Source organism: Peromyscus californicus, unplaced genomic scaffold (assembly GCF_007827085.1).
Source record: "Peromyscus californicus insignis strain IS unplaced genomic scaffold, ASM782708v3 Scaffold_17__1_contigs__length_78620276, whole genome shotgun sequence".
Taxonomy (NCBI): Eukaryota; Metazoa; Chordata; class Mammalia; order Rodentia; family Cricetidae; genus Peromyscus; species Peromyscus californicus.
In genome coordinates, this window is record NW_026294469.1 from 65,810,226 (window position 1) to 65,828,974 (window position 18,749).

Genomic DNA, 18,749 nt, shown 5'->3' on the forward strand with positions numbered 1-18,749 from the left:
TATAAATCAACAATGTTAACTTCTAGGAACAAAAAAGTAGTATTTTTATAAGAACATTTATAAAGAAGTTGGGTATTTAATTAACCTCATCCACCAAAAAATTAGATAAATATTGTATGTTTCTATTTTATTAAAGTCTGTGATATCTCAATAGACTTCTCTGTATACATGCTGTATAATAAATTTACACTTGTTCACTCCAAAAAAGTATGTCTAACACTGTTACTCACTAGGCAAACACAAATTAAAACTACATTGAGGAACTGTGGATATTGCTCACTGGTAAAAGGCTTGCCTAGCATGCATGAGGCCGTGAATCCAATTCCCAGCACCATAAAAATATATGAATTAATTTAAAATGTTCAAAACCTTTAAAAAAAATTACAATGAGAGCTACATCTGTATGTAGCTACTAGCCTGTTGGGATAGCTAAGGATAACCCAATGGCAGCAGGGCTAGCAGCTGCAACTCTTGGGTATTCCTGGGACAGGTGTGAAGTGGTACCACAACCTTGAAAACAGATAAGAGTTGAGTTATTTTGTGGTATTTGAATCTTTTTGGTGGGGTTGGAGAGGTGGCTCAGCAGTTAAGAGCACTCACTACTGCAAAGGACCCAGGTTTAGTTCTCAAACCATACACAGTAGTTCAAAACCATCTTTAATTCTAGTTCCAGGGGATCCAATGCCATTTCTGACCTCTTTGGCACCAGGCACATTGTGCACAGACATGCATTGAAGCACACACATACACATGCATTTTAAAAAATAAATATTTTTAAAGGATCTAAATCTGATGTTTTGAGACAGGGCGTCACTCTTCAGGCATAGTTCTGCTTCAGTCTCTTGAATGCTGGGATTTCAGGTGTGATGTGCACTACCACCCCAGCTTATAATGCACTTACAGTAGGATAGTAAGCCCATCCTAGGAGTTTACCTTTAAGAAAGGAGCACTTCTGCCATCAAAACATGTATACACTCATTTATAGCATTTTTATTAATGACTGCCCCCCAACTGGAAACAGGGAATGGATAAGTGAGCAGAGGTACATATGTATTCTAGGAAACAGAAATGAAAAAGCAATAATGTGTAAATGCATGGTAATATGGGTCAATCTCAAAGGCATTACATGAAAGAAGCTAACTTCAAAAAACTCCTAATAAGTAATGACATGAATGACATTCAGGAAAACCAGCAGTGGCCAGGAGGATAGGAGGAACAAAAGGTATATAAAAGGCCACATGGAATTTGGGGTGCAATAGAACTTGTTCCTTAATTTAAAAAAGTATCTCTCTGTGTGTGGGCATGTGTTTGTGTGGTTGCACATGTACATGTGGGCATTGGAAAGCTAGACATCAACCTCAGGTGTCCTCAGGCTCTATCCACAAAACCACATAAAACATTATTGTAAATATAGCATAAATTTGTGACATTGTTGTTCATTTTGCAGAACAAAACAGGTGCAGTTTGCTTACAGGAAATGATCAATTCTTTCTATAACTGATTTTGCTCACAGTGGACTGCCTCCTGCCTTCACCTCCTCCTCTCCAGATCATCCCTGTTGAAGTCTGTGTGGTTCTTTGACTGATGTGGTAGCAGAGACACACTATTGTCCTTTAACATCTGGGCTGAATATCACTGCTGCAGCAGGAAGTTGTGACCACATTGAGGTCATTGTTTGAGGCCCTCAGGGCCTATGTGGCATCCTAGAAAATCCCATCTCCATGAGCTGGACAAGGCTGTGCATTACTCCTCATGGAATAATGGCAGCTATAATGGCCACTATTCTGCCTTGTTGTGGCAGGTGGGGCAGCAGCCACAGCCTCCCTGGTTCAAATGGGAGCCACTACTTCTACACTTAATATGGCCACAGAAGAATCATCCCTAGCATTAAGCACTCAACAGCTGATTAATTCCCATTTCCAGTCAGCTATACTCAGTTTACAGCAACAACTAGATTTATTGGATGAAGAAATCCTGACATTAAGATGGCTGGTAAGAGGAAACTGTGATCCCCGATTTTTCTCCTTTTTTAAACCCCTTATCCAGTCTTGAATATAACACAAGCCAGGAGTCGGTTTAGGGAAATCATATTGGGAACATGGAACAAAGAGTTCTTAAACCTTATGGTACAACTCTCTAATGAAATCTTAAGCCTGAACTCCACGTGTATGAAACCACTGGAGATGTCTACAACATTCTTTGCTCAAATTTGAGATCACGTAAAATCAATCCTTGACCCTTCAAAAATTATAGCATGGGGAATGATAGGGGGAATGGTACTCTTAATAATTCTGTTGTTTAAGTGTTTCCTACAGCATGTTTCCCAACAGTGCTGTGTCAACAAAATGACCCTGCAACTGCTAATGGCTCTGGAATGTCCTGATCATCGCCCCCCTAAGGAAGTAATAAGAACCTGGTTCATGGAAATTTGTGATGCCTCTGTCTGATGCCTCTGTCCAATGCTCTTGCACCTTAGACACTTTCCAGGGTAACCACCCTTCGAGGGCTGGTAGCCAGAGATGGGTAAGAGCCTGTTAGGCAGCCCAACCTAAGACAGGCACAGTCACCATGTTGAGGGACCCCTGAAATGGGGGCGACAAGATTAGAGCAAAGAACTCTAATTCCCACTAGCAGCCCCAAAATAAGTTTAAAAAAGGTGATATGAGACAGTTAAGGCCAAAAGCACTGGGCTACACCTTAAGCAATCAAAGAGCTGTGACATGCATAGAGAGTGCTCTGGCCAGAGGAAACCTGACCCATAAACTCCAAACTGGACAGGATGACGTGCAGCCCCAGAGCCAACCAAGAAACACCACAGTAGCTAGGAGCGAAGCCCACCAAAAAAATCTACACACAAAACTCCAGCCCTTTGTTTAATAAAGGAGAGATTGCTGGCAAACCTCCCAGAGTCTGTGTTGTTGACTCTATTTCTGCTGATCCCTGCCCCCCTGGGATCAGAGACAGCAGGACTCCAGCTGCAGAACCAGCAACACTGCAGAACCATGATAAAAGCATCAGAGAAGTCTTCAGTGAAAGACATTCTGCAAAATTGCCTGCCCAGTGCTCCTCCAGGCCTTTGAAGCCATTCAACAGAAAAATGATGACTAATGTGTCTTAGATGAGTTCTCAGAACTTGAGATCAATGTTGAGTAAATTTTGGACAGTAGTGTATTAATGTTTGTTCATTCATTTTGACAGGTACAACATATGGATGCAAGTTGTTTGTGATAGGAAAACTGAATATGGAATATGTGGGAACTCCCTGCACTCTCAATATTTTTTTTTAATATAAAAGTGTTCAAAAATTTGGACCAGGGATGTAGTTCAGTTGGTAGAGTGCTTGCATAGCACCCATGAAGTCCTGAGTTTATCCCCAGCACTGTGGGGAACATAAATTGGCTGTGTTTGTGAAAATATCAGTACTTGGGAGATTGAAGCAGGAGAATCAGAAATTCAATATTGCTTTCACCTACATATCAAGTTTGAAGCCAGCCGAGATACATAAAACCCAGTCTTTGGTGAATGAATAAATAAGCCACTATTTGAGAGAAACTAAAGAATATATGAATAAATGGATAGATAAATAGAAGATGATAGGTAGGTAGGTAGACAGACAGACAGACATTCAGACAGATAGATATACATTCTAAGCCCATAGTTTTAAAGATTTAATATGAATAAGATTTGACATTGTTAAATGACATTCTCAGAATTTTATCAGACTATACAAATTGATAATGTGATTCCAAAATGATCTTAAAGACTAAAGTTGGAGGATGTATACTTCCATATTTCAAGACGTACTAGAAAGCTATACTGAGAAATTGTTATTACATATCTGTAGTTGAGTAGACAAATGGAATAAAATATCAAATTCAGAAATAAACCCAGATATGTAGCAACTTGGTTTTTAATGAAAGTACCAATTTAGTGTGGGAAGAATGTTGTAAATGGTGTTGGATCAACGTGGAAACTCTTAAGGGACAAGTGAGATCAAACCCCTGCCCCACACCATTCATGAATATAACTTGAGCTGCATCCTGTCTCTATGAAAGGTAAGTCTGTAAAGCTTATCAAAGAAAATACTGGGAGATGTATTTGCAATTTTGTAGGAGACTTCTTAGGACACAAATGTCCCAAGGAATTAGAGCGGGGGACGGGGGGAGATGACTATCAAAATGAAAAATTTGGATAATAAAAAACATTTAAAATGAAACTGAACCACAAACTGCAGAGAAATTTTATAAGTGATATATAATTGGCAAAAGGTCCAGATCATTAATCAGCTATCAGCGATCTGTTACCTATCTGTACTTGTCATCTGTAAAGTATTCATCTGTATATCCATCTTTTTATCATCTGTGATCTATCCACAACTACAAATCAGTCATAAAAGATAAGTAGTGGCATCATGAGGTGGACATATAAGTATGGCTTCATGAGGTGGACAGATAAGTAGTGGCATCATGAGGTGGACACACTACTTAAAACAGACTTTTCACAAAGGAAAACTTGAGAAAGACTGGTGAACATGTGCAAATGCTCTCTAACTCACTTCCTCTTTCTCACGGATTCTTCAGCCACTGAATCAAGTAAATGAGGAAGTTGAATTACTCAGTGTGTTAGGGTTCTCAAATAGAATGAATAGGTAGAGGTGAGTGTGTGTGTGTGTGTGTGTGTGTGTGTGTGTGTGTGTGTGTGTGTGCGCGTGCACATGCGCGCACATGTAAGTGCAGCAACTGGAGAATCCAGAAGAGACCCTTGGATCCCTTGCACCTGGAGTTAAAAGTGGTTATGAGCTGCTAGAATGAGTGCTGGGAACAGAACTCAAATACTCTTCAAGATCAGTACCCACTCTTAAGTGCTGAGCCATATCTCCAGTTCCATGATGAGAGAATTTAACAGGACATGAGATTGGCATTGAGATCTTGGGGGCAGGATGGAGAACAAACTTCTGGGCAGGTATTGGCCCAGGAGGCTGGAAGAAGTCCAGAGTTCTTAGATGAGGCCAGACATCAGCCTGATAGACATCTAACTAAGTCAAGGGTAAGCCAAGTTAAGTTGCTGTGGGAGGCAAAGGGAGGTGATTTAGGATAGCGATGAATGTGGAAGAGGCTTAGCTGTGGACCCAGCACTGGAAAGGCCCTGCTTTGTAGATAAGGGACCTGAGGCTCAGAGAGGGAAAGCAACTTCCCACACTACACAGTGCCCTGACAGCTTGCCCAACAGAATCTAGGTGCTGTCTCTGGGCAGGGGCTCTCTCCATGCATTTTCTTTTGCTCTCATAGCTCAGCTTGTCCTCAGGTGTTTCCTGGGTGGGGTGCCCAGGTCTTTTCACTCTGTTGCTTTTGACTTCTTGAGAGTAGGCAGGACATGGCAGGAACCAAACTGGATGCTTCGTCTGAGCTCAGCCCTAGTCCTGGAGCAGTTACCCTCTTCATGTGGCTGCAAGGCTGACCCGAGAAGTTATTTTAATTAAGCACCTTGGAGGGAGGAAGTGACTGTAAATGTGAGAGAGTAGCTGTTACAAGAAGTGTGTGCTGAATGAGATGGAGCAAAAGAGAGATGAAAAGGCACAGCGCTATTTCGCTCCTTTTTATAGCAACCTTCAAGTCTGATTTTTCACACAAAGCTCTTAGTGATTTCCTGACCCAGGGCCTCATTAGCTCCAGTGGGAGCAAGGGGGACAAAATTCTAGGCCTGGGGGCCAGGGTGGACAGCCTCCTGGTATGGCAGTGCCAGAGACTGTGCAGAAGGCTTGGGTGGACTTTGAATGCCCACTCTTCTCTCCCCTCCTGTACTTACTAACCACCTTCCTACCTCAGTCCAGGACCTGCAGATCTAGGCAACACAGCCAGGAATGCAAGGGGATATCCAAGTAAGAATGTAGATGCTGTCCCCTCAGCTCAGGAAGTATTGACATTCTCCAGAGTAATTCTCATTAGAAGTGGACTGTGTGCCGGCATGGCATTCCTGCAACCCTAGGGACTAAACATGGTGACTGGCCTGTCACTAAAGGGGGCTGAGCTGATGGAATGATGAGGTCCTGAGCTTTGTTCAGAAGCCATCTAAGGGAAGTGGGGGTGGGGGGCTGCCAGGGTGGCAGAATGCCTTCTTGGCTGGGGCCTTGAGTTGCCCTAGAGAAGGCTCTGGTTAGAATCTGGTGTTCATGAGAATGTATGAAGCTGCTGTTACGAGTGTGTTAGCTCTGAGGTCTGCTTTGCTCATTGCATGGGGGCTCTGTGCTGGAGTGGAAACAACCTGCTTTTGCTCACCCTAGCAGGGATGGAGCTTCAGGAGATGAAAGGGAAGTCCAAGGCTGGAGGCAGGGAGGGAAAGAAGCAAGATTCCTGGCCTCCCCAGAACAACAGGGCAGGAAAATGATGGGATACATGGACAGATAGCTATGTACCATGCAAAAGGAGGGCCTGGTTCAGGCATGTTGGAGAGCTGTGGGGTTGTCAGTCTCTAGCTGGGGATAGAGACAGGAGTGAGCTCATGTTGAAGTCATCATGGAAGCAGACCGACATGCCAGTTCAGGGCTCAGGGCAGCTTTTGCTTTTTTTTTTTCTTCCATTAGTATGGGTCAGAAAGTGAGCAAAGTCAGGGTGTGGCCATGTGCCTGAACTCTAGGGTGACATTGGATGAGAGGCTCCTAAACAGGAGGGAAGACTGGTAGGGGGAGCTCACCTTTGTGCTCTTCTTCCTCTTTCCTCCATTGTGTGGCTGTTACAGAGTCCTAGGCCAGGAGGTGACACTGGAGTCTTTATGTGTCAGCTACAGTCCCAGCTCCTTGTTCACCAGATTATGATGACTAAATAGATTCACCCAGGGAATATTCAGTCATTCCCTGCACCTAGGGAGGGAAACCTGGACTCTGTGGTGAACACTTCACAGCTCATGGACAAGACCTGGAGTTGTGATGGGACAAAGATGCTGTGACAGCTGAATAGAGGCTTCAGAGTAGACAAGCAGACTCAGGCTGTGCCTCCCTTCCCTTAGCCAACCTCCCATAAAGACAGCACAGAACCTCATGGTCCTGGAATCATTCCTCCGGCCTCTGTCCAGAGTTAATAAATTGTTGGTTTGTATTTCCAACACAAGAAGGGACCTGATCTCCATCTGAACAAATATCTGAACATCTGGGGAAGGGGTAAGGAACTTTCTTTGAACCCTCAGCATACACCTGTATATGCCTGTTTCAGAGTTGTTGTCCAGTGTATTTATATGTGTGACAGACAGCATGACCTTCCCTAGTTTTGCTGATGTGGCCAGGATGGGGCTGACTGGTTTTCTGATCTCCCCTACCCACTGCAAATGCTGCTTGCAGTTATAGGCCAGGCTGGCCCTTGCCCTGACTGCTGATGGTGTCATTGGCTCTGACTGCTCTACAGCCTCTTGGCTCTGAATGTCCTACATATTCTTTGCATGGCTAGCTAAGCCTCATCTGCCTCTGCAGCTATTATTAGGCACCACTGCAACCCAATCAAGCCAAAGGATTTGGTTTTTATTAGCAAGTGTCACAAGGCTGGCATTTATGTGTCTGTTTAGGAAACATCCTGACAAGGCTGATAAATATTAGTGAAGATAATCTCTTAAAAGGACCAGTACTCTAGCCCAAACTTGCATTCAGATATCCATGGGACTGTGGGTAAGTTTGAAACCCCTACTAGGTCTCATCAACTCTGGGTCACCCTGGCCAGTCTCCGAGCCAACAAACGGCTTCCAATCTGCCACAACCAGGGTGTGCTACTGGACTAGTCATCTCTCATGAGAATCACAGAGGCAACCTGTGAACCAGACACAGTGACTTCCCACACAGGGCTTTAGAGGCCCACAAATAGCATGTATGTGAAACTTTCGTGACTGCATGCTGAGCACCAGCCCTACCCTCCTGTCCTGTGGGAAATGGACAGCACATCGGGTCCCCAGGACAGTGCTCAGAGACTGTTAGGGAGATAGTATGTCTTACCAGATCAGCAAATCTAGTGAGTGGTGGAGGTGAGAGACTCTTGTGGAGGCAGGCTCCAAAGCACATGCTCTTTCCACCATGCTTGTCGAGAGGTGGCCCAGGATCCTGTGAGGTAGACCACAGAGGAGACAGAGCTGGGAAGTGAAGATGACAGGGTTTACTATGGCACCTGATCCTGAGGGAACATGAGGGTCTCTAGGGGCTGATGCCTTCTTTCCTTCATTTTTTTTTTTTCTTACGTGGCCATCTTCATGCTGTGATTATTCACAGAGTGCTGTGCAGTATGGTTGATGTGCTCTTTGGAGCACATGTCCTACTTTTTACAAAGGTTACAGAGAAAAGAATTTGTGTAGCATCCAGTTACTGAGTCCTAATGTATTTTAAAGTTTACACTCAACTATGTAGCTCTCATTTGCATCTATGCAAATGATATCTGGTAAGAATCTAAAGACATTCAGGTAAAATTCCAAAGTTCCTCAAATCCAATGACAGTTAACTAACTGTCATTCAGCCAGTCAGTCAGTGGCAGAGCCAGACCTGGGTCTTGGGCCTGTGCCCTCCCGATGTCCATGCCTGTGGCTGGCTTCTGACCTGGCTAAGGAGATGGGAGGGCGAGACTCACAGCAGCAATGTTTTGGAGGCAGAGAAGCTGCTGTGGTTTAGGCTTGAGTAAGGACATTGAAGAGTCAGAGTTCTGGGAGCTTGAATGTGAAACTGACGGGGACAAAGAAGAGCAGTGAGGTCACCTGACACATTTGCACTTTGACACATTTGCACTTTGAGATGACTTCCCCATCTAAGGTCACAGTAAAGACTGGCTCACCGGAAAAGAGTCCCCACTCACAAAGCACTCTTAGAGTTTTCCATTTATCCTAACAAACACTTTTATCCCGGCACCTCAGTACTCAATGCTTCCCCAACTCTGGGACACACCAGCCATTTCCGTCAGCCTTGTCACAGCCTTGGCGGTCAAACATCAAGATATTTAGTCACAACAAAGAATCTGATTCCACCCTTGGAAGGAGGCTGACCTGACTCATTACTTCACTGTGAGCTTGATGATGATGACCATGCATGCGAGGATCTCCCAGTTTCTCTCTTAGCACCCTCTCAGTCTACATCCTTAGTAGAGAATCACAAGTGGGTACACCACAGCTGAAGTGCTAATTAATTCTCTGTGACTCCTGCTCCGCTAACTGACACTGGCCTTAAAGACCCAATAACCTATTGTCTCCAGGCAGAAAGGTGGAGTCATATCAGACCACCTATTGAACACTTGCTCTGTGACCCATAATGACCAGAGATAAGTATGTATGAGACTGTAGGTCACAGTCAGAGTCATTAATGCATATTAATGTCACACTGAGTTCCAGGTTCAATTCAAGGGTAAATAAATCCAATGTGTTGGCAGTGGATAGTAGGCTCATATGTTATAAGTTATCAAGCCTTTGTGGAGACAGTGTCTAAACACAAGGGAAGGCCTTTTGTGTTATTCAGGTCAGTGGGCTGGGACTATGTACAGAGGTTCTACATATCCCAGTATGGAGTGGAGTCAGCAACACAGCCCGTGGGCCAGCTATGTGGGTTGTGGGTTGGCCATGCTTCCTCCACAGTACAGCAACTTAGTGGAGTACTGACCCCAGAAACTGCTTCATGAAACTTGTCACAGTGCCATCTGGTCTTTCTGAAATCTTATTGGTTGCTGGTATTCTTCATGTACACTTGGCCTGTGGGAATGACAGTCAGGCCAAACCCATATCATAGCAAAGCCAGATTGTCCAATTGAGGACTGTGTGTGTTGTGGACAGTGATCTCTTCTCAGGTTCTCAGACAGAGCAGATCAGTCGTAAGTACTGGCTAGTAGGAGGAAGAAAATTCCATATAACAAATCCTATTCCCATTAATTCTGTTAGAAAATCAAGCATATGTTCCTTCGGAAAACCAGCCCTAATAGACTGAATTGAAAATGATTGAGGACGTGATTAAGATGTCATTTGTTTGTATGTTCCTTTACAGTACTGGGAGCACAATTTGAAAGGATCACAATATCAACTACATTTTCAGATGATACTACAGGTAATCCCTCCATCAAGGGTTTAGATGAAAGTCCTCAAAGCCTCTCCCAGGAGGAGAGACTGAGTAAGCATTGAGGAGCATGGACTTTACAAGGAGACTGGAGGACAAGGGCCCCAGAAGGCAGGGACAGTGCACACCAGACACGAGCTCTAGCTACTGCATAATTTTGCAGTGGGCCATCCCTAGACACGCTTAAGCACTTCCGTGAATCTCAAGTGAATTGAATGATGAGTCACTTAAGATGGTGACAGCTTTTACAAAGCAGTGATCACATTTCACTACTCCTGCTTCCATGGAAGAAGGCAAAGAATAAGAATAAGGTCTTATGTTGGGCAAGACTGATAGGGTGAGGGAATGGACGCCAGGGAGTGGGGTCTGATGTCTGTAGTGAGCAGAAGGCTTATGCCTCAGAAGCATTGCTCCCTCAATGTTGCTCCATCAGCTTGCAGACCGATTAGCTACAATGCAGTTTTGCAGTAGTCCATGGATGGAGTCCCAACTTGCAAGGCTCTGCCTCTGGCCCACTCTCATCTCTAAGACCCATGGGGCCATGGCTCCCACTGGAGCCTTTGTTCACATTGCAGTCTCCACCTAGAACACCTAGTCCCATTGTTTTTACCTGATTGTCCTTTTCCATCTCAATGCAGCCCCCCAAGCACTTCCTCTAGACACCTTTCTTGTGGTCCATCCTACCAACCGCCCTTCCTAGTCCCAGTTACCTGCAAGGATTGTCCATCTGACTCCCTCACTAGACTTCAATCTCCTGTGAAGGCACAAACTAATGCCTGTCTGTAGGGGTCATTCCAGCCATGTCTATGGAATGCATGGAACTTTAGAACTTAGGGTGATGATTAAATGACACTGACACCTTGCTGTAGCCAGCTTTGAGGACTGGGAGCATTCATTCGTGCTTTAGAAGTGGATGATCATAGTGGGACACTTGTCCCTTTCTAGGTACTAAAGGAGCACTAAACTTGACAAGCACCCAAACTGTTTATTCTCTCAGCCCCGTTCACTAATGGTCTTTCTCAAAAGAGTAGAACTGGATTTCATGTTTCTTTCCCAGGACCCAGCCTTTAGGATGAGTGAAGGAGGTTTGGCATTCAATTAAGCTACCATGTCATCTAAGTGAGACACAAATGACCTTATCCCACAGTGAACTGTGCCTAGCTAGCTATGGGAACATGGCAAACTTGAGGTGGGCCAGAACCTTTTTGCTCTCTGATGTAGGGGTTGACTGCTGGAAGGTGAGAAAGAGGAGCTTCTGGGGTTGAAGATGCCATGGCAGGAAGGTTCAGGATTACAAATGACTTATACATTACCTGGAACATAACCCATACTTCATTAATAGAAATGAATAAGGGGTAGAAATTATAGCTCCTGTACACAACACTAAGTGATTGAAAATCAAGATGGATGAGGTAAAACCCAGCACCTGCAGTAAACTCTGTGGTGGTTAGCCCAGCTCTGTAGATTATGAGGCTGTAACCAGAGCAATTTGCTCACATGGCAACAGATGCTTTTATCACAAACATTGTCCCAAAGCCAAGAGCAGCCCCTCAAAGGTCTGACTCGTTAACACAAATGTAAAGAGGCATAAGAATGGCACACCCTTATCACACTCCTTGAACACATGCGTGGAATGTCGCTTACATAATTGCAGGCTGCAGTTGGGCTGCATGAAATAAAAGCCCACAGAAACTGCTAAGTTCCTTCCTTTTTTTAAGCTTTTCTATTTTATATTGGAGACAATGCTCACAGCATGAGTAATACCCATCAGTTATCAGTAATTTAGCAGATTGTGCCAGTGTTGACATTTGTTCTTGGCTTAATTGTGTGTGAGTGTATGTTTTAAACAATGATGCAGCTGTCCCCATTCCTGGCCATTACAATATAAAAATGGTGTTCACTGAATCTGGCACTGTAATCACTTGGCCACGTGTTTACTCTTTTGTTTGTAAGTCCTTCTGAGTGTTTGCTGCAATTCTACAATCAGAGAATAAATTTGGCCTAAGGTAGAGTCTGACTTACATTGCTAGTAGCATCAAAGATTTCAAACTTGTTCATTTCATGACCTTAGTTCTCTGATTCCACTAGACTTGCAAGACATTTGTGGGTGAGTTAAATATAACTCTTTGGTTTGATCTGAAGAAATCAGATTTCACATGCCATTGGGCTAGATGAGCAGTGTCAGCAGAGATGTACTAGATTATTGCTGGCCATTTGCAGAGTATCAAGTGATGGAGATCCACTCCATAGGTGTTGCCACAACATCCCAACTGTACCCAACACCTGCATCAATCTTATTCCCTGCAAATCCATGCAAGTTACAGAGAGTAAGGACTTCTGGAGCTGCTACTGTCACTCAATAATTTTGGTGCTCTTTTTTCCTTATTAGGTTAGAAGGTTAATGCTCATGTCACCTCATTTGGTGATGGCACGACAAAACAAATATCTATTTAAAAACAATGTATTCTTTTGGAAAACCATTTGGCAGTATTCACTAAAGCTGAGCATACATACACTGTCTGACTGAAAAATTCTCTTCCAAATACAGATGCCCAATAGATATGCATGCATCCATCCATCAAAGAGCAGTCTTTGGAAGCTTCATGGCAACAGCTGTGAGATGTCCAGCAACAGTAGAAATGATAGTGCTGGACATGTAGTAGTATGGTGGTATAATGCTTGCCTAGCATGCATAAATCACTGGGTTCAGTCTGAGGCCCTAAAAACAAAGCAAAAAGAAAGATAAACAGGTGTGCTACAGTACTATACTACAGAAAGATTGCATGAACTCCAACTCACACTAGATACCCATTTTGTCCTGTTGTGAAAGGACCACATATTTAGTATTATGAGGAGCACACAGATGAGCTTCAAGTTGTGCAGCTGGAGGTCTCTTTTTTGATGAGTTTCAAGGTCAGGGCAGCTGGAGCCCAGGACCCTCTTCGAAGCCTCTTCATGTTGTTGGAAGAATTCAGTCTTTTTTTGTGTGGTTGTTGGCTATTGGCCAGCAGCCAGTCTCTGCTCCGAGAGGGCATTTTAGTGCTTTGCCAAGAGGTCTCCTCTATCTTCAAAGTCATCAGTTGAGTGCTTTCTCAAATCAATCCCTCGAATGATTCAAATCACCTCCATAGAAGAGCCATAGAAAGCAACTTACTGATCTCAAACCAGCTGACTTCAGGCTGATAACATATGAAAACCCTCTGCCCAGCAGCACCTGTGTTAGCATTTGGCTGAATGACAGGTAAAGGTGTGTGTACAAGAGGGTGTACATACACTTACATACACTCATACATAGACAATGACATGGATGGATTTCACAACTGACAGCCACAGAAGCCAGATATAAAAACAATATTCCATTTACAGAAACTGCATGAACAGGAAATACATTAATTTGGCATTAGGAGTCAGAGCTGGCTCTGTGTGACCTGATGCCTAGAGTTTGATCCTTGGAACACCTGAGTGCACAGTAGCCATAATGGAGCTTGAGGAGATCCTGGTGGTAGGACTTCTCTGGTTTGTAGTCTGGTTACATCACTGTGCTCAGCTTATGAAAATTCAGTGAGCTATACATTGATGGTTCATGCTGTTTTGATAAATGTATTATACTTCAATGAAAAGGTTCTTGGGAATCACTTGGATTCATTACTGTAAAATGGATTTGTTTTGTTTCTCCAGGGAAGTTTGCATGCAAAAGCAATTCTCAGAATGGGGAGGGAGGATGAGAAAGGAAACAAGGTGCCAGGGCTACAGGGAGGGCTAGCCACCCTATTTTGTATGTTCAACCTCCATATGGTTGAACAGTGACAGATCTGAAAACTGAACTAGTTTCCCAGAACTAAAGTAACCCGACTCTCTGAATGTTTGTCCATCCTGCCCTATTGGTCCCAGTAATGTGCCGAAGAGATGCTTATCTGTCGCCTAGCATTCTTTAATGCATCGCTCCCTGGTTACACATGCAGAGGACCAGCCATGTGCCAAAAATGTTAACTTTTTAATCCTTCTTTCCCTTCCCTCCTCTGCTCTCTAACTACACCAGTTTAGAAGCAGACAGTGGACTCTGGTTTCTAGACTAGAGATCCCCTCCATAGCTGAATAGGAAGCTTATATTGTCATCAAGTGACCCATTCTGTGTCTGTCCTCTCTAACCTTTCATGAGGATGACATAAAGTAACCAGCTGGACTGTCGGTAGTAACGAGGAGGAAATCCCTGCTCTGTCAGCTTGGAACTTGGGTGTGGAGGACCCAGTGGGAAGTGGTATGCAGGGACCCCTGTTAAAAAGTTTGGAGACAGCTGAGCATACTATGGTGGCACACACCTTAACCCCAGCATTGAAAATGATCACAAGTTGGAGGCTAGCCTGGGCTACAGAACAAAAGCCTGTGAAAAGAGAAAGCAAGAATTGAAGAAAGCAGGAGAGAAGCACTAAGTCAGTGCTGTTGTTGGGGTACACTGATAGGCCCCCATTTCCAGCATGCACAGGAAATCTGAAGTTCAAGGATTCCTTGCTAGGCAAACCCCGCTAGGTAACTTGCACTTGGCCCATTCAACTGTAGACCGTGATAGAAGATAGAAGGCGAAAATTCATTCGCATATGTGAGAGCGATTATAGGTTGAGGTGTAAAACATCAACGGATTGGATGCTAATCAGACAAGGATGAGCCCTCCAGATTTCTAGATTATCCCACTAATTGGCTAAAAAGCCTATGGCAGATAGGTGCAGAGGACAGAAAATTACACACATTCTTTAAAGATAATACTCAGTATTTCAGTCCTGTGAATGAACACAAATTGCAATTATTGCTGGCTCCCTAATCATAGAAGCTTAGTATGCATTCCTTGGTCTTTCTGGTCAAAAAGGAAATTGCTAAATGCACAGGCTGAAGGAGTTGGAGTCTAGGTATTTCTCCCCAAAATTCTTTTTCTTGCTGCGATTTGAGTTTTTGTCAAATTTCGAACGCAAAGCAGGAACCTCAGGAGTGTTTAGAAGGTCCTGGGAAGGGCGCCCTAGCATACAGAACGAGTTGAGTAGTGGATGCTCACAGCACGTGACTGACTCCCAAGCCTATGCCGTGTTGGGATGGAAGGGCTGTCGCGAGCCTGGAACCCGTTAGGGGTGGTATTCTTCGGGGGTAAGGATTTCTGTGATACCACCGCTTTCCCGTTGCATCTTTGGAATAATTTTCCCCAGCTTACCCTGAAGCACGGAGTGCTCACTGTTGGACCTAGTGACTTCTTAAAGCTTTGGGGAACCGTAGTACCCGAAGGTGACCGGCTGCTGACCTCCGGTCTATGAATAGTTCCAAGGATGAGACAAAGTCCCAGTGTCTGGGTGACAACAGGGTTATTGACGAAAGGCCGCGAGCTGCAGATGGTGAGAGGGTAGAGGCCCCTGGCGGGCGGGGCGCGGGGCGGCCGGTAGACCCCGACTTTCTGCTCAGCAGGAGTCGGGAGTCGAGGCCCTAGGGACAGCCTCTCAGGCAATTAGCATGCAGGGGCAGCGCGCGCCGTCCTTGAAGGGCTGCCCAGCTGACCTTGCTCCGCTTTCACCGCGGATTCTCCAACAGCGCGCGCGGCCGCGGCCGCCGCGGTGACTCAGTGCCCTACGCGCCGCATGCAAATGCTCGTCTCCCGACGAGGCTGGCTCTGCAGTCTGCTCTTGTCCCCGCGCTCCTCCGAACCCCACGATTCCAGCCCGGCCCTTTCCGCCGCTCCCTTCCCCCTCCCCACAGCCCCGCGTCCTCAGGTTGCTTCGCCCACCTCGCCTCCGCAGCACCGAAGGGCAACCTTCGCACTCCCTGGCTGCGGGCGCGGGGATCAGATGCGCTGTCCCCGGGCCGGCCCCAAGCGTCCGGCGCCCCGGATCCCGAGCCAGCACGGAGGGGGCGGTGCGCCGCGCAGAGTCTCAGCCCCGCCTGGCCGGCCCTGCTCCTTATTGGTCGTCACCTCGGCGGGAGGGCGACCCGGCTCGCGCACCTGCCGTCGCCCCTCCACGGGCAGATCGGCGGCTGCGGGACACCGGCGCCCAGAGACAGCAGCACGCGAGGGCAGGCCTGGGGCTCGGCGGATCTCCTCGCGGCTGGCCCTGTCCTTTCGCCACCGCGGCTCCAGTTGCGCCCGCGGGAAACTTTACCCCGCGAAGTCCTCCGTCCTCCTGGCCACACCGTGACAGTTCACCTAACGCCCCCCGGGGCCCCGCACAGCGCGCGAGATTGCCACCCCGCCCCGCACGGTGCGTCCGCAGCGCCGGGCCGCCAAGATGCGCTACGCAGACCCCTCGGCCAACCGGGATTTATTGGGGAACCGAACTTTGCTCTTCATTTTTATCTGCGCCTTCGCCTTGGTGACCTTGCTGCAGCAGATTCTGTATAGCAGGAGCTACATCAAGAGGTAAGAAAGTCTGAGGGGTAGAATACACCCAGCCTAAAGGTAGCCAAAAGGCCAGCCGTATCGTTCCCCGAGCAGGTGACAGGAGGTCTGCCCTTAGCCGGAGTACCTCCATGGTGTGCCTTATGGCATCTCTGCTGCCAGCCAGAGGACAGCACCAGCTGTGTGCCTGTCGTGGTGGGGTTATGGGGACGTGTGTGTGTGTGTGTGTGTGTGTGTGTGTGTGTGTGAACTTTGTTCTGTTGTGAACGTGGGCAGCACCTTGGAATGCCAAGCAGCTAAGCTGACCATAAATGCATGTGCATGCCCAGAGCTGCGCTGTTCCCCAAACCTACATTTCCCTGGTCATTTGGCTGCAACCGGAGGGTCAAAGACTTCTTTTTCTTCTTCTTAGTTTGTCAAGTCATAAAATTTTGTAGGGGACCTTGGAGGTAAAGGCTTCTTTCTCCCCAGGAACCCTGCATTAGGTGGGGTGGTAGTGGTTGGTCTGTGGTCATGCACAGGGACAGTGAATTCTAGATCTGTGAGACAAGCTGATGACCTCCCAAGCAGAGGGTTCTTTCGCATCCTTTGCACCGAAGGTCAGAGCGGCCGCAGAGGCTGGGCTCTCTCACCCCTTCTCCATCCACAGCCAAACTCCTTGAAGAGAAACGGCAGAAGATGTCACTCAAAATTCAGCAACAGTCTCAGTCTCAGTGTGGGGAAGATACACCGACATGCCAGGTTCCCGTGGCTCTGCTGCCTGGTGGAGCCTGAGCTGCTGCCGCCTACCTGCCAGATTGGAGGTGGGAGCTGTGCTCTGGACGCTCCCATGCTAAATTCTCTGGTGGAAGGAGCCCCTCCCTCACCACTAGTGCCTGTCTAACTCACTGCCTTCCGTTCAAATGGAGAGGAATGAAAATGTCTAGGCAAACACACGTCCCATCTCAGAAGTGCCCCGGTAGTTAAATGCTGTTCTCTTCTCAATCCTGGGGTCTGTGTTGGTCACATATGCTCCCAGTCTGGGCTGCCCAAAGAGTGGGAGGGTGAGGGTTGCTGCTAGTGATCCGCTCCCAGTGGGAGAGCTAAGCAGTCTGGCTGTCCTTCCTTGTAACTCCCTTGAACTGGGGGATATGTGGCCCCTTGCCTCATACATTCATTTCCAGCCACCCACTGCTCCAGACTTCCCCAGACAACTTTCTCCCCTAGTTGGCACCAGCTCACGTACTCTGTGTGGCACTGGAGTCTCTAAAAACAATTTCTAGTCTCCTGACTTGCTGGATTTGGTCGGGCCCACTAAGATGGTTCCTGAACTGTCTGCTGTGCAGCCTTGCTGGATTTTGGCACCTGCTTCTCAGTGGGGCAGCTCTTCGTTTCTGCCCCCTTGCTGGTAACTATCCAGAATTGTTGGGGCCGTAGAGCTTCCAGTGGGACGGCAAAGGGACATCAGGTCAGAGTAGTTACCAATCACACTATTGCCCAGTTGTTCTGGCAAACCCTGCCTGAGTTTGGATGGATGGACTGATTGCCCAGAGCCTAGCAGGTGTATTGGTTACTTCCCATTCTCCATCTCTCAGGGACTCTGATCGCCAAATAGCGGGTAAAATCTTGCAGGCCTCCCTCCAGGAATTCTACTTAATGCAACCGAACAGTCAAGACTGGTATATGTTCCATCCTTGAAGGGAACCAAGGATGGGATGCTATAAAGAAGCGGATGGTGCAGTGCCAGTGCTCAGTGGGATTAAGTCTATCTGGGGAAAGAAATGGCCACAAATGAGATAAGAAGTGCGTGGCTGAGAAGAATGTCTGATGGGCTGCAGAAGCTGGGGAAGCCTGCATGGGGGAGGTGGAGCTCTCATGGGCCTTGAAAGCAGGTAAGATCTGGATAGAGGAAAGGACATGTACCAGCATAGGCTCCAGGCATGGCGCTGTCCCCTCCCATCTCTCCCTCACCTGCACTGTCATACTTGGCTCCACTTCTGGTCTGTCATCAGGCTTCCCTGATCCTGTGTCTCGTGACTGACCCATTTGCTTATGTGTCCTATTTTGTTACACTTTATAGTTGCTATGAGTTGGCTCCAGGGGAGTGTTGTCTGTGTCTATCCGGAAACAGCAAAGGCCTGCAATGGAGCTCCCTGAGAAGGCCCTGAGATGCAGATTCCCGGGCCCTTGGATTGAACTCCCTTCTAGGTTGTCATCTGGAAACCTGCCTCTCTAGCAGACCCCACGAGGGACTAAAAGCAAGCCCCACTTGATGCTACCGGCCAGTAGGTCTCTGTCAGGTCAATTTTGCCTTCAGACATTAGAGTAGCTCCTTCTTTGGTT

General features: G+C 46.6%; 2 protein-coding genes and 1 long non-coding RNA gene across 12 annotated transcripts in view; 2 read left to right on the forward strand and 1 right to left on the reverse strand.

Annotated features, from left to right (window-relative positions):
• Pias2 (protein inhibitor of activated STAT 2) overlaps positions 1–3,890 on the forward strand; it is a 98,946-nt gene extending 95,056 nt beyond the window's left edge. The window contains exon 14 of the mRNA XM_052742601.1: positions 1,514–3,890. Within this exon, the coding sequence (XP_052598561.1) occupies positions 1,514–1,585 (72 nt within the window). The 3' untranslated portion in view covers positions 1,586–3,890. The remainder of the gene's footprint in view (positions 1–1,513) is intronic.
• An 8,612-nt stretch (positions 3,891–12,502) lies between these two features.
• Positions 12,503–15,366, reverse strand: LOC128112991 (uncharacterized). The gene is made up of 2 exons (XR_008219259.1): positions 15,255–15,366; positions 12,503–12,776 (listed from the first exon to the last, which is right to left on the reverse strand). It is a non-coding gene; the product is annotated as an uncharacterized LOC128112991 (long non-coding RNA).
• Positions 12,773–18,749, forward strand: part of St8sia5 (ST8 alpha-N-acetyl-neuraminide alpha-2,8-sialyltransferase 5) — an 81,617-nt gene continuing 75,640 nt past the window's right edge. For 8 of the 10 annotated variants that reach the window (XM_052742607.1, XM_052742608.1, XM_052742610.1 and 5 more), the window contains exon 1: positions 12,773–16,448. In XM_052742607.1, coding sequence (XP_052598567.1) covers positions 16,318–16,448 — 131 coding nt within the window. In that variant the 5' untranslated portion in view covers positions 12,773–16,317. The remainder of the gene's footprint in view (positions 16,449–18,749) is intronic. The other 2 variants (XM_052742609.1, XM_052742614.1) reach the window with 1 other exon arrangement.